This window comes from Toxorhynchites rutilus, chromosome 2 (assembly GCF_029784135.1).
Source record: "Toxorhynchites rutilus septentrionalis strain SRP chromosome 2, ASM2978413v1, whole genome shotgun sequence".
In the NCBI taxonomy this organism is placed as follows: Eukaryota; Metazoa; Arthropoda; class Insecta; order Diptera; family Culicidae; genus Toxorhynchites; species Toxorhynchites rutilus.
Window position 1 is genome coordinate 149,794,928 of NC_073745.1, and position 13,500 is coordinate 149,808,427.

General features: G+C 36.3%; 1 protein-coding gene across 7 annotated transcripts; it reads left to right on the forward strand.

The window, feature by feature from the left end:
• The first annotated feature begins 324 nt into the window (after positions 1-324).
• Positions 325-11,387, forward strand: LOC129768459 (neuropeptide Y receptor type 2-like). Of its 7 annotated transcripts, none has more exons than XM_055770132.1 (8): positions 326-360; positions 6,632-7,086; positions 7,165-7,273; positions 7,333-7,636; positions 7,695-8,191; positions 8,265-8,429; positions 8,492-8,565; positions 8,619-11,387. In XM_055770132.1, the coding sequence occupies exons 3-8, from the start codon at positions 7,193-7,195 to the stop codon at positions 8,725-8,727; spliced, it is 1,230 nt and encodes a 409-aa protein (XP_055626107.1). In that variant the 5' UTR covers positions 326-360; positions 6,632-7,086; positions 7,165-7,192; the 3' UTR covers positions 8,728-11,387. The 7 variants fall into 7 exon arrangements, with proteins under 7 accessions (XP_055626110.1, XP_055626107.1, XP_055626111.1 ...); XM_055770133.1 differs by lacking the exon at positions 326-360 and adding an exon at positions 379-394; XM_055770134.1 differs by lacking the exon at positions 326-360 and adding an exon at positions 1,913-2,001 and having other exon boundaries at positions 6,949-7,086.
• The last annotated feature ends 2,113 nt before the right edge of the window (positions 11,388-13,500 follow it).

Consider the following 13,500-nt stretch of genomic DNA (forward strand, 5'->3'; position numbering starts at 1 on the left):
TGAAGACATTTCTCATTTCGAAGGATATCACAATCTCTAGCAACGAACAACGTGAAATGCGTGCATAAATTAAAGATTGGATTCTGATTTGGATTTCCCACTGTGAAGGATGAATTTTAAGATAACTCCAACATAGTCTCACGCTGATGAACTTGTGAAACAATCAATGGGGGATAATATTTGCCTGAGCTAAACCCAGACAAACGCCAAAAAAGACGGACAGATTCGAAAATTGCGATTGAATCTAAAAATAAATGCTCCGATAATTCTTGATACACCCTTGGCTGGTTGCTTATTTGGTGGGAAACATGGTCAGTACTGGATCGGCGCTTAAACGAATTGCATTACATTACAAACACGGTAGGATATATCCATTCGGCGTCTTCACATTTCGGTAATAGTTTTGTTCGGTGACCAATCATTTCCGTTACAACAGAAGTTTTTAATATTTGAGATACACGTTTTGCGTGTCCAATGTTCATTTTGGTGCAAGCTGTTCATCATCAAACATTGTAGAATATGATGAAAAACGTTCTTATCAGTGGCGAAATTGTGGAAAGCTTGCTTTATGGCGGATGTGTCGCTGCGGGTAATTGAAACACAAACGTAATTCGGAAACGCTGCTACTACTGTCATGAGTGATTTATTTTGGGATAAGAGAAATGGGGTGGTGATTTCGATGAGTGTGAATGAATATACATAATCACTTGGTCTTGATGATTTACGAGCAATATAATAGCATCAAACAGATATTCAGGGGGAATTCAGTGGAATCTATGAATTGTTCATATTCAATTTTGTACGTCATGTAGTTTATTTCCAAATTCCCAAAATAATCGTCGTATATTGTTACATAACTTCAATTTATGTAACAATATACGATGGTGTGTTACGTAAATTTGGAAATACTGGTGCTACTGTAAGGAGGTTGGAGCATTGTATGTATGAAAATTATCGTTTTCTTCTAGAATTTCATGTAGACATCATACTCTATGTACGTTTGTTCGCAGAACTGATTCGGAGCTATGTAGGCAAAGTAGACAGCCTGTCAATAGTGTTTTATGTTTGTTCAAAAATCTAAGTCAAAATCATATGCATGCAGTACTGATCTTTCAAAACCGAGTGAGGGGTTCTATCTGCTCTAATCTACATCATCTACAATGATTGTATTCGTAGCTCGTTTATATTGATGGCTATGATTTTGGTTGGTATGAAATTATAAATTGAAGAAAAACAAACCCCACTTATAAAGGTGTTACTGGATTTATTTGAAAGTGGAGAGCGCATATCGATTTTGGTGGGTATGACTTTTGAATGGAATGATTGTTGTTCGCATGCATGAATTTTATTCAGGTTCCAGCATCCATGAATTTTCCGTTGAATTGCGTCAATTCGTCCGTCCTCCTCGGGATACTTTCCTATGCCCTTCACTTCCATACATAATTGAAAATCGTTCTCAACACAAATGTCCAATACATGAGTTCCCAGGGTAATTTGTTCTTTGAGCCGTTGAAGTAGTCGGTCGGAGTTGAGGTTTTAATTTGTTAAACTTGTGGAATAAATTTTCAATTCCACACTAGTTTCATATTTATATTTTTCTTGAGGTCTTTTCTTTTTGTTAGATTTTTTCTTTTTTGAAGACATGCAGTCGTATCTTTTATGAGAATTTCTGGCGAGTTTGTTCAGGAAAGTTTATGACGAGCTGGACTTTTTTTTTTTGGATTTAATATTTGGATTTGGGGAACGTAAAAAAAAGTTTTAAATAGTTTTTTTTTCTTCAAACGGCCGACATTTTATCAAAAAAACATGTTTTTGACCAAGGTTCAAGAGATCGCTGCATGTTTCCTGATTCAGATCCTGTTCGAATTTCTTTTTGTTTCAGATAACCAGAAGGGCTGGAAACGTGTATGCCGTGACCCCTTCACTTCATCAGCTTGTAACTGGCTTAACTTAGCTTAACTAATTATGAATAACTTTTTCCGTCTAATTTTTGTTTTATTGGTAAAAGATAGATGAACAAATAATGATATAATGAATAATTCAAAATATTATTTACTTTATTTTTTCGGAGCTCGAAAAAACGTACGAAATTCGAGCCTCTACACTAGAATACCTCCTTAATAATCCAGAGCCATCTAGATAATTATAACACTTTTAATAGTCAATATGTTAAAAAAATGTTGAAATGTGAGCTTCCAATTTTCTAGGCATTTGTGTAGATCGCAAGGCATTTCCCTAATGATGAATTTCATGCCAACTCGTCTTAGGAGTTGGCAGCACCATCTCAGATAGCAGTGAAACGTTGTGGGTGTAGACACATGGATCATTGAAGCTTACTTGATATATTTAAAACAAAATTAGACAACTTTTTGAAAAGGACCAACTTTTTTTCTTAATTTTTTACAAAAATTGTAACTATGATACTTGCAAAATTCTGATCAGAAGGTAAAATGTAGAAAATTGTTCAAATTTTCATAGAAAATTCAAAAAAAATTTCGCTGAAAAATAGTTTTTCTTAAAAGCTAAATCGCATTTTTCTCAAAAACGTATTTTTTCAAATTTTCAAAAAAATTATATGAATAGTCCTTACAATTTCCAATAAGTCGTCAATACAACGGAAGATATACACTTTTACTGGAAAAAAAAATGTAACAACAACTTTTCTATGTTTTCTTTAAAGAAAATGCAACTAATCCTAATTTTGTTTAAAGTCAATATAGCGATATAGTGTATTCAATAAAGTTTTAGATCTTATTAAAATATGAACTTTTGTTGAAAACGCCAACACTATATCTTTTATAGTTTTTGGCATATAAGGCATTTTTGTATGAAGACTCCTAAAAAATAATGTTTTTAAATGTGCGTAAATTCTTGCGTTTGACATGCTTCTAAATAGAAAAAAAAGGTTTCAGAACATGTAAATCGCGATAATTTATAAATGTCACGAGTTAAACATTAATAGTAATTTTTCAAAGAAAACATGAAAAAGCTGTTGCTGGAAAACAATTTCCCTCTAAAGGCGTTCATTTTCCGAGGTATGAGTGAGTTGTTGGAAATTATAAGAGCTATTATTCTATTTTTTCAGAATTTAAAAAATAGGGTCAATGATCTTGGTTTGTCCGATTTGGGCTGTTTTTACGCAACTAGTAAATGCAAATCGATTTTTCTTCATGAAAAACACACATAATCGATACGAGTTTGGGTTTGTTGAACAACCAAGTCTCTAGTTGCTAATAAGGTATTTAAATTATCCCAGTTTTTATGTTTTTAACGATTTTCCTCAAAGAGGAATTATGATTATGGTTTGCCCAAAAAATTATCATGGTTTGTCCGGCTTTAGAAAATCACCATTTTTAAATGAAAACATTAGAATTCCCAAGTAGATGTTGCATTTATCATTGCTTGAGTTTACTGTCATCATATTGATCCATTCATAATTTAGGCCTTCCTCAGAATATTTCTTTTTCTTGGGCATTTTAAAGGTGTTCACTTCAAGAAACTCAACACAGAGAAACTTTATTTCTGCTATGCGTGAAGGACACAATAAACAAACTGCAGCGCGCCAAGCGGTTGCCATTGAAATCATGAGGACAAAATAACATTATTGAATTGGACAACTCATGATCAGAATTGAGTTCATCAAAATGCGTTAATTTAATGGTTTAGCTATGTAAATGTGATACAAATGGTGTGCAAGCATGATGTTTACAATATTTGTAAGTGTTATAATCCAGAAAAGATGGAGATCGATTAAAAGTTAGCTTGAATGAGGGGCGCATTGACACAAATAGAAGGTGTATTTTATAATCCTTTAAAACGTGTGATTCCGTAAAAATATATCGATAAACTACTGTAAATCGTGAAAAAGACAATTTTATATGTTTTGAAACATTCGAATACCTTATTTGACACAGGAACGCTGAATTAGAGCATTCAAGAAAGTTGGCAAACCATGATCATATTTTCGACTGGACAAACCAAAATCATTTGACATACATGTTTTTGAGGAAAATGAATTTTTATTTTCGAAACATTGTTTTCAATGAAAGATTTTTACACAAATTGGTTTGATTATTTTTAATGAAAACCTGAATTATTTCTGCATTTCATCCTTTAACTAACATTTTTGTGGATCTTATATTTTTTAAATTAAGTTTTTTTTCGAAAAAGAGAAAAAATTTTAATTTTAAATCTTCCCGCTGAATATTACAAAATTTTACAAAATATTTAAAATAAGCCAGAGGAAAACATTGTTGTACCCTGTATTTTTTCGAATTTGAACTTGGATTCAAATTTTACTCATTGTATTCGCAGGAATTTTACACAGCCGTTTTACGCATTGGAAGCTTCGCTGTGAAAATTTACAAACATTTTCATATCTACACGGTTTGTGTAGAACAATTGATTAGCTGAACAGTTAACAGTATGCTAAATTGCTTGAGCATGGTAACACACGATTTCTTCTCTTGGATCGAGAGGAGCATTTTTGTCAGATTGCGCTCCTATTTTCTTCCAAAGGAGAAATGTCCGGCGCGATCAATGAAACCCCATGCCTCAAACAATGCTTGCTTTTTATCAGAAATCAAATGGTGACCTTTCAATCATTTATTGTTTTTATGAAAAAAAAACGATACATTTGCCACTGAGTTTTCTGTTATTTCTGAGGATTTTATTTTCGTTCTTTTTTAGTCTAGTTGATTCAAACCAAATACAGGAGGCTAAATTTCTTAAAGGATATGAAAAATTTCTACGATACTGTGTTTGACTACATTGAAAAATGAAAGGATTACCTAGGAGAAACACTAGAATATAAATGGGTTGTATTGAAGCCCATTCTTGAATGAACAGAGATTGAAAGTGGAGGCGATCTGGCGTAGTGAAAACATCCGCACCTCTCACGTTGAAGGTCACGAGTTCAACTCTCACTCACGAGATTCTTCCAAATAACGAAGTAAAGTGACGAACCAGCTAAAAGTGTTGAAAGTCACTAAAATACAGAAAAAGGTGATAGAAAGTAGCATTCGTAAAAAACTCCATATTGTATGATCAGTGGACAATGATCAGAGGAATTATAAATGATGAGATAAAAAGTTGGAACAAAGAATCTGTGCTAGTTGCAAAACAAATAACTATAGTGTAAGGAATTCGTAAAGCTTACTAATTATATTGTTGAAAGGATTTTTGTACGATGAACATTATTTGGGCAACGAAAAAGTCGCGACCCAATGTTGGATCCCTGATAGCTAAGATAATTGTGAAATAAAACTTTGATCTGGAATGTGACAATTTCTATGGTAAAATTTTTAAATATTCTGATCCGCTTCGTAAAGTCTCTGAATAAGAACGAATAACATTCGTTGTAGAGACCAAAGTAGATGAATCTACGAATGCTTGATTGTTCGGTTTTTTTCCAATTCATTTATTTGTAAGGCTCAATCGCATGAGCTTTGCGGAGCTACTAATTCATGATGGATTGTTCGGCTTTATTCCCGGTTTTATTCACTCATTTATACAAATCTTCAGAAAGTTGCATTTAGTTTTTTTTGCTAACTTCCCTTCTTATTTTTTCAAAGATGCCGAACAAATTCAGTTTTCAAAATTTCTGCCTCAAAAATGAATTTTATTATAAAAAGAGACTTACACTATCAATTTGTTGTGAGATAACTATATTTTTTTTGTGAAATTCGCGAAAAAATCAACTTTTACTTGAGGTGTCCGTTTTTACCATCCTTCCCCTATATATTGGATGTCTTATCCGCAGACCTTTGTTTGTGTTTTATCTCTTTTCGACGGAAGATTCAGCCATGAGGATAGTTGTAGGCGTAGTTAGCTGTTGTTCAGAGGTAGAACTGGAGCTTTTGCTAGGATTTAAGGTTGAATTATCCTACTTAGGGGGCAACTAGTGTGGGGATATCATCTGGTCGGAGTTAAATATCAGAACACCTGTCACAATTACGATCATGACCAAACCTTGATGAATGATCTTTTGAAAAATAAATATATAAAAACGAGTTGTATGTGATCTGCACTTCAATCAACCACTTAAATCAATTTGAATCTATTTATTCAACATATTTCTCGGACGATCCATGCAGTCAAAATACTCCAAAGGTGATGTCTTCTATTCTATACGACCACAGGAGATTTTTGATCGGTTTCTGTGCCATCGAACATTACGATCAATAGTGCCGAAGATAATCAATGGATTTGAAGCTTTAATGACGCATGAAACGCGAGAGTGTGATCTGCAGCCCAAATCTTCTGAGCGATGTGATTTTTTCACCACATGATTGAGCATGGATTTGGAAGTTTATTAAAATTGAATATTATTTTCCAAATCAGATTTTAAGTAGTTCGAAATATTTCGAATCGATCGAAATACAGAATACGGGTGAAAGGTACTTCCGGCGTAAATCGTCGGAAAAATGGCACTTACGTTTAGACATCAGCTTGGCATATCGTGACAAGACACAAAACGGGGTGAAATGGAAACTTCGTATGAAAACCGATGGAAGATTTCGTATTCGTATCACGATTTTGAGCGAGACATCTTAATATTTGTTGTTTTTTTTATTTAAATTAATTTCAAAAAATCCTCATGTTTTAATATATTCTTCCATCGTTTTATCAGCGTTTCAAATGCGTGCTCTAGCTCACTTTGAGGAACAACGTTCAACTATTCGGTTGCAGCTATTCGAAAGTTTCAAGCGTTGTAAAAATTTTTCCTCGAGAAATAAAAAGCATAAGGTACCAAACCATGTGAATACGGCGAATCATTGACAAAGCAGACGTGATTTTGAGTCAACACTTCACGCACGATCGGTGACTTGTGGCTCGGTGAATTGTCGTGTAGAAGAGCTCAACTTTTTGGAATGCTCGGACTGATAAATTATGGATGTCCTTGTGGACCGATAAGTTGTTTTCCAGCTGTGTTACCGTCATTTCCAGTGCCAACGTTTTCCAAATGAAAAATCTGCTGTCGGTACGATGATGTCGCCACGAAACAGACGGAATATTCAGTGTCAGTTCCCAGGGATCGATGCAGGGTACTAGAGATATAGTGTACTCCGATCGTACTTATACAACGTGAGATCCAAATTACTAAGGCCTGATTTCTTTTGGAAGATAACGAGTATATTTTACATCATATATATTTCATTGCAGGGTGAAATAAACGATAAGACTATAGAAAATGAAGACTGGTTTCAATTTCCAACCAGAATATGGACCGTTGCAAAAGATTAGCAGAAACTTGTGGATTATCCCAAAAACGGTATGTTATCAATTTCCGCAACCTCTCATTGATCTTGAAATTCGTGTTATTCGTATAAGATTAATACAACACGACACCGTTACCCAGATGAGATTTGGGAACAGCTGCCAGTCCAGGACATCGCCACTAAGCTGGCGATTCTCGTTCCCATAGTTGTGTTTGGAGTTGTGGGAAACCTCGCGCTATTGGAGGTTATTGTAGTGAACCGATCGCTGCGCACGCCAACCCATCTTCTTATAGCGAATCTTGCTTTGGTGGATGTTATAACATTACTACTGTGTCCTCCGATGTTCCTACTCCATGATTTCTACCAAAATTACGTGCTTGGGCCCGTTGGATGCAAATTGGAAGGACTCATTGAAGGTATTTTAGTGCGTTAAACATAAACTGTATTGGAACAAGATTGAGTGGAATTTCACAGGGGGACTTCTGATAACATCTATTCTAACGCTTTGTGTGATCAGTTACGACCGATTGGCGGCCATTGTACTTCCGTCAAAGGCACGCTTGAAGGAAAGGAGCGTAACAATCTCTATTGTTCTTTGTTGGTGCTTGGGATTCGCTGCTGCTCTTCCGTTGGCGATCTATCGGAACCACAAGGAGCGTATTTGGCGTGACTTCAGCGAAACATTTTGCTCAGAGGATAAGAGAGTACTACCGCTGTATTTGGATTTGCTAATAGTGCTATTAGTGTGGATGCCCCTCGGGGTAATGTTGGCAAGTTACACCGCTATTCTTTGCAAGCTGGACCAGTATGAGAGGAAGGCTAAAAATAGGGAACATCCAATGGTAGTTCGGTATAAAAGTCGCGTGGCTAAAACTCTTTTCTTTGTAGTCATATCGTTTGTTATGATGAGGTTGCCGTTCACCGTAATGATAATGTTGTACTACAAAGATATCAATCTACCCAATTTTAGAGTAAGTGTTTGAATTCGTCACAAATTTATATGGTGTTCAATGATTGTGATTCATATGTGTATCTAATTTAAAGGTTAGTGAAAATTTCGTATTGATGTGGTGGATTACAAAAGTACTGTTCATATTTCTGTTTTCGGCATTTAATCCATTAATATATGGATTGACGAACAATACTTTTCGAAAAGCCTTCAAGAATTCAAGGATCATGGGAACGATTTGGCGTTTCCGAGAGAAAGAGGTAAGTTCGATTAATTTCGAAGAAAACTCAATTTAACGTTGGTACAAAATGTTTATTTATAGGTTACAGATGATTCGCCGATGACAGTATCACGAAAGGCTCTTGTTTCCGGGAATGAAGGACAAAATAGACAGAGGTACGGTATTGTTAATGATTTACATAGTTTAAAAGTTCGATGTCTGTTTTAAGGAATATTGTTGCAACCTGGTTGTGGAGAATATTGGGCATGAGAGTTAGGAAAACGGCCGATGTACAAAACGTGGCTGCCAACAATACAAATTCAACAAATGTCGAATAAAGTTGGACATTTTCCTCCACTGATGATATCGTTTTGGGCGCCCTGAAGCAGTACATCGTGTATCTTCATGGAAGCAATAAACTGTTAGCATTTGTAGACAATCAATTACAAATATATTTATCTATGCTAGAGGCAATATCGTTTGTTATCAGATGATTACCGAGTGTATTGGATCATTGGTTTCCCCCGCATATTGAATATGCGATTCCTGATCCCGAAAAGGGACAATCAATCTTCTAGAACACCCCCTTGGTTACGGTTGTACCAGGGAACTGACTTTGGCTTTTTGTTCCACCATTTCCTGAGCAGAAGAGCACTCATCGGATGTGAACGAGTCAATCAACGTGAATCCAATTGTTCGATAGTTTTTGACTGGTTTACCCCGCGCATAATATTTACACTTTGAAATTAGGTAAATAAGGATAAAACTGTTATCGTTTATGATAGTTATAAATTATCGATTATTTGATGTTTAGTCGTAGTGAGCTCGGATATAATCGTCAGTTTTAATCGCGTCGATTTCTCTAGTGGACAAATCTTTGGATAACTATTGAGCAGTGTAAAGTGAACATATTGGTGTTTGGGAGTTCGTTTCAAAGTTTCAATACTCTAATATTATATTCAAATAAAACTCACATCAATTTAGATTAATAACGATTGGATTGCGGATATCAGACAACAGCAAAATGAGTTTTCCAAAACGATAGATACATACCAGATTGTCGAAGTTTTTTTACTATCTTTGTAACATCATCTAATTAATAATAACATGGTCAAAGAATACCCGGAACTGTGAATTTGATCGTTGCAGAATTATCGGCATGGATTTGTTTTTTAACACTTTGGCAACTATTGACATTCAAACTGAATCGTAACACACATTAACTATTCGCGTGGCGGTCATTTTTGCAATGGGAATAACATTAAGGTGGGACCCCGGTCTGGAAAATCGAAAAAACCGAATTTTTGTTTTTTGCATTTTTGGGAAGCTTATGCCCTTAGAAATGCTGTCCGAAAAGGATTTTTCAATACTGGATTTCGTTGGAAAGTTACAGCCAAAAGTACGAAGTCACCTCAAGGGACATAGTATAAAGACTAAATATATGCTAGCACTACAATAGATCAAACTAATGGTCGCAGTGGTACAATGGTCCTACAGAAGAAATACATGCTAGTAGGAGGGGCGGATCGTAACGGAATCCTACTCGGAAGCAGTATTGTGATCAACGGCGACGAGTTCGAAGAGGACGAAGAATTCGTCCATCGTGGTCCGTTGTTAACAAATAACAACAATAACCGTGAAATTCGAAGACGCATAGTTAACGTAACTTGTGCCCACCATGGGATTTCCAAAGTCTGAGGTGCAACAAACTCCGACCCCGTACGAAGTGTACTATCAATAAATCTCTGAATCGGTCGGTAGTCCTCTACAGGAACGAAGCATTGACGATGGCAAGGTGACTGAATCAAGGGGAGCAGGACTTGGCAAGAATGGATAGTGCACAAAGTTGGAGCCTGCAACTATGGGTTTATTGGCAAAGGAATGTTTCGGATAAGATCCAATCGCTTCATGGAATGAAGGATCATTGTGAATAAATCGTGAACCTTCACAAAAGCTTTCCTAAACGAAAATTACTATTCCTTCCAGTTAACGATTAATGAAGGTAGACCGAGGCTGCTCGACTACGTGATAGCGAGACCGTGCTTTGTCAAACACCTTGGAGGAGTCGATATACACGGAATCAACTTGCTGATGCTCGATTGAACCAACCAGAATGCTAGTAAAGGTCATCAGATTGGTGATGACGGGGCGTTTCTTCATGAACCCGTGCTGGAACTCTGAGATTAACGAGTGGACTGCTAACGATTGGAGAAAACTTTCTAGGACTTTCGCCAAGCAGCTCAGCATCGAGATTGGACGATAAATTTCCACGCTGTGAATGTTTCCAACTTGAAGCTTCCCTACCCATGCCGTCAACAACGAGCAACTTATCGGCGATCAACGAAGGGGAATGATTTAAAGTCTCCGTGAAAAAAGAAAAGAAGAAGAAGAACGAAGGGGAATATTTGCCCAGAGCATAAATATTGAATCTTGCTGAGGCAAACCTGTGAATAGTTTAAAGCCTCTTGAAAACAAAGAGTAAATGAAGGCAAACTTTCATTATCGTTCTAGATACGAAGCAATGAACATCGCTTGTTCTTCCTTGTTTTGCGTCATCGCATGTCTTCGTTTCGGATTGAGCTTTGGACGCGAACAAATTACTTACTCGCAACGTAATCATTACATCAAGGTTTTCATTCCATTAAGGTTCTGAACTACACAATTGTGTGGGAAATCATCAAACTAGGCTATCATATATCACATATCAAAATAATTATTATTGATGGACGATTGTTTGGAGGTGCAAATTATGCTACCGCGATAGTAAATATAAAAAAGAGGAAGGTAGCTTGAGAGGAATATTTGCGGTAGGGTATGGATAATGGATCTCTGCTGAGGCAAATATTCAGATTTTTTTCTTTATTCGAAGCAATTAACATCGCTTGTTTTCCGTCATCATGAGGGCTTCGTTGATGCCTTTGGCATTGACGAATTTCATGCCAACTCGTCTTAGGAGTTGGCAGCACCATCTCAGATAGTAGTGAAACGTTGTGGGTAGACAAAGGTCATTTACGCAATTTTGTATACTTGAAATATTCGAAAATAATTAGACTGCTTTTTGGAAAAAGTCGATTTTTTTCTTATTTTTTACAAAAATTTATGACTTAAAAACTATGATACCTACAAAATTCTTGTCAAAAAGTTGTTCAGAGAAACATTTTTTTTGGAAAAAAATTTCATTGTAAAAAAATATTTTGAAAATTAAAATTCATTTTTCTCGAAAACATATGCTTTGAAAATTCTGAAAAAAAGATATATATAGCCCTTAAAATTTCCAACAAGTTTACCATACATCGGATGATGGGTACATTTACATGGAAAACGGTTTTTCGAAAATCTTAAAATTGTTTTCAAAACAAGCTATTGAAATCACCAATCGGTATATAAGCGAGCGCCGCTCGGAAATCCACTCAGTTCTAATTGAACAGCGATTGGAGCATGTTGTCGCTGTTGTGGTGAAGCTCTTCGTTTATCATGAAAGCGCGGATGAACGGTGTCACCTGTTTGTGCACCCTAGGCCAGAAGGGAATCCATCAGGAGGAGAGTGATGCCACAAACGGTTCCCCGGGAAGACATCGCTACACACACATACATGCGCGGAATTCTTTCCGTTTGGCTTTCATTCAGCATCGAGAAAGTTCCGGAAAGATCTAATCATTTCTGGAAAATAATCTGCCATTTCCTCTGGGAATTTAAAAATACATTCATGTGAAAGAGTTTATTTGAATGTTTTCTAACCATATAACACAGCGATCAAATACATTTGATTTTGTAATTTTTCAACCAAGTGTAATTAGCAGGAAAGCTTCTGAAGATTATTCTTCCCCATCAGTAGGATATTTCCGTATCCAATATTGTATGCGTAAGCAATCGATTATTGCTCAGTCGCCGAAAGTTTCGAGCTCAGAGAGTTCATTCCCCTCTAGTATGCCTTCCAAATTGCCATCGTAAACCACACCTTCTCTCGATTCAATCACACACAAAAAGCATACTTAAGCGATATTCTGGTGGTGAGACACATTCATTTTTCGTGAGGACATCGACAAGACAACATCGTTGCCTAACGTGCTGGAAGAGGTGGACGGCGATGGATCGACACATACACGCGCAGAATTCTTTCCGTTTGGATGCCATTCAGCATCGAGAAAGTTCCGGAAAGATCTAATCATTGCTGGAAAATAATCTGCCAGTTCCTCTGGGAATTTAAAAATACATTCATGTGAAAGAGTTTATTTGAATGCTTTCTATCCATGTAACACTGTGACCAAATATGTTTCAATCAAGTGCTATTAACAGATGGTTATCGAGTTAACCACGGTTAACCACTGGTGCGCTTCCAGTATCGAGGAAAATGTGGAAATATCTAATCGTTACTGAAAATAATCTGCCAGTTCCTCTGGGAATTTAAAAATACATTCATGTGAAAAAGTTTATTTGAATGTTTTCTATCAATGTAACACTGTGACCAAATATGTTTCAAGCAAGTGCTATTAACAGATGGTTATCGAATTATCATTAACCACTGGTGGGCTTCCAGTATCGAGGAAAATGTGGAAAGATCTAATCATTACTGAAAATAATCTGCCAGTTCCTCTGGGAATTTAAAAATACATTCATGTGAAAGAGTTTATTTGAATGTTTTCCATCCATGTAACACTGTGACCAAATACATTTGGTTTAGTGATTTTTCAATCAATCGCAATTAACAGGATAGCTTCTGAAGATTATTCTTCCTCATCAGTAAGATATTTCCGTATTCAATATTGTATGCGCCCGCAATCGATTATTGCTCAGTCGCCGAAAGATCCGAGCTCAGAGAGTTCATTCCCCTCTAGTTTGCCTTCCAAATTGCCATCGTAAACCACGCCTTCTCTCGATTCAATCACGCACAAAAAGCATACTTAAGCGATATTCTGGTGGTGAGACGCATTCATTTTTCGTGAGGACATCGACAAGACAACATCGTTGCTGAGGATGCTGGACGGCGAAAGATCGAGATCTGCCCTGAAACGTGAGCAGTTTGTTTGAAACTGTGAGGGAGCACAGAGAAGCCGATCCTTCAGGAGAAGAGAAGGTGACCAATTTTTTCCGTTTGGATGCCATTCAGCATC

Coding starts and splice junctions, on each gene's coding strand:
- LOC129768459 (XM_055770135.1), top strand. CDS start 7,193: ATGAAGACTGGTTTCAATTTCCAACCAGAATATGGACCGTTGCAAAAG. Junction 7,274..7,332: donor TGTGGATTATCCCAAAAACG/GTATGTTATCAA, acceptor TATTCGTATAAG/ATTAATACAACACGACACCG. Junction 8,430..8,491: donor GGCGTTTCCGAGAGAAAGAG/GTAAGTTCGATT, acceptor GTTTATTTATAG/GTTACAGATGATTCGCCGAT.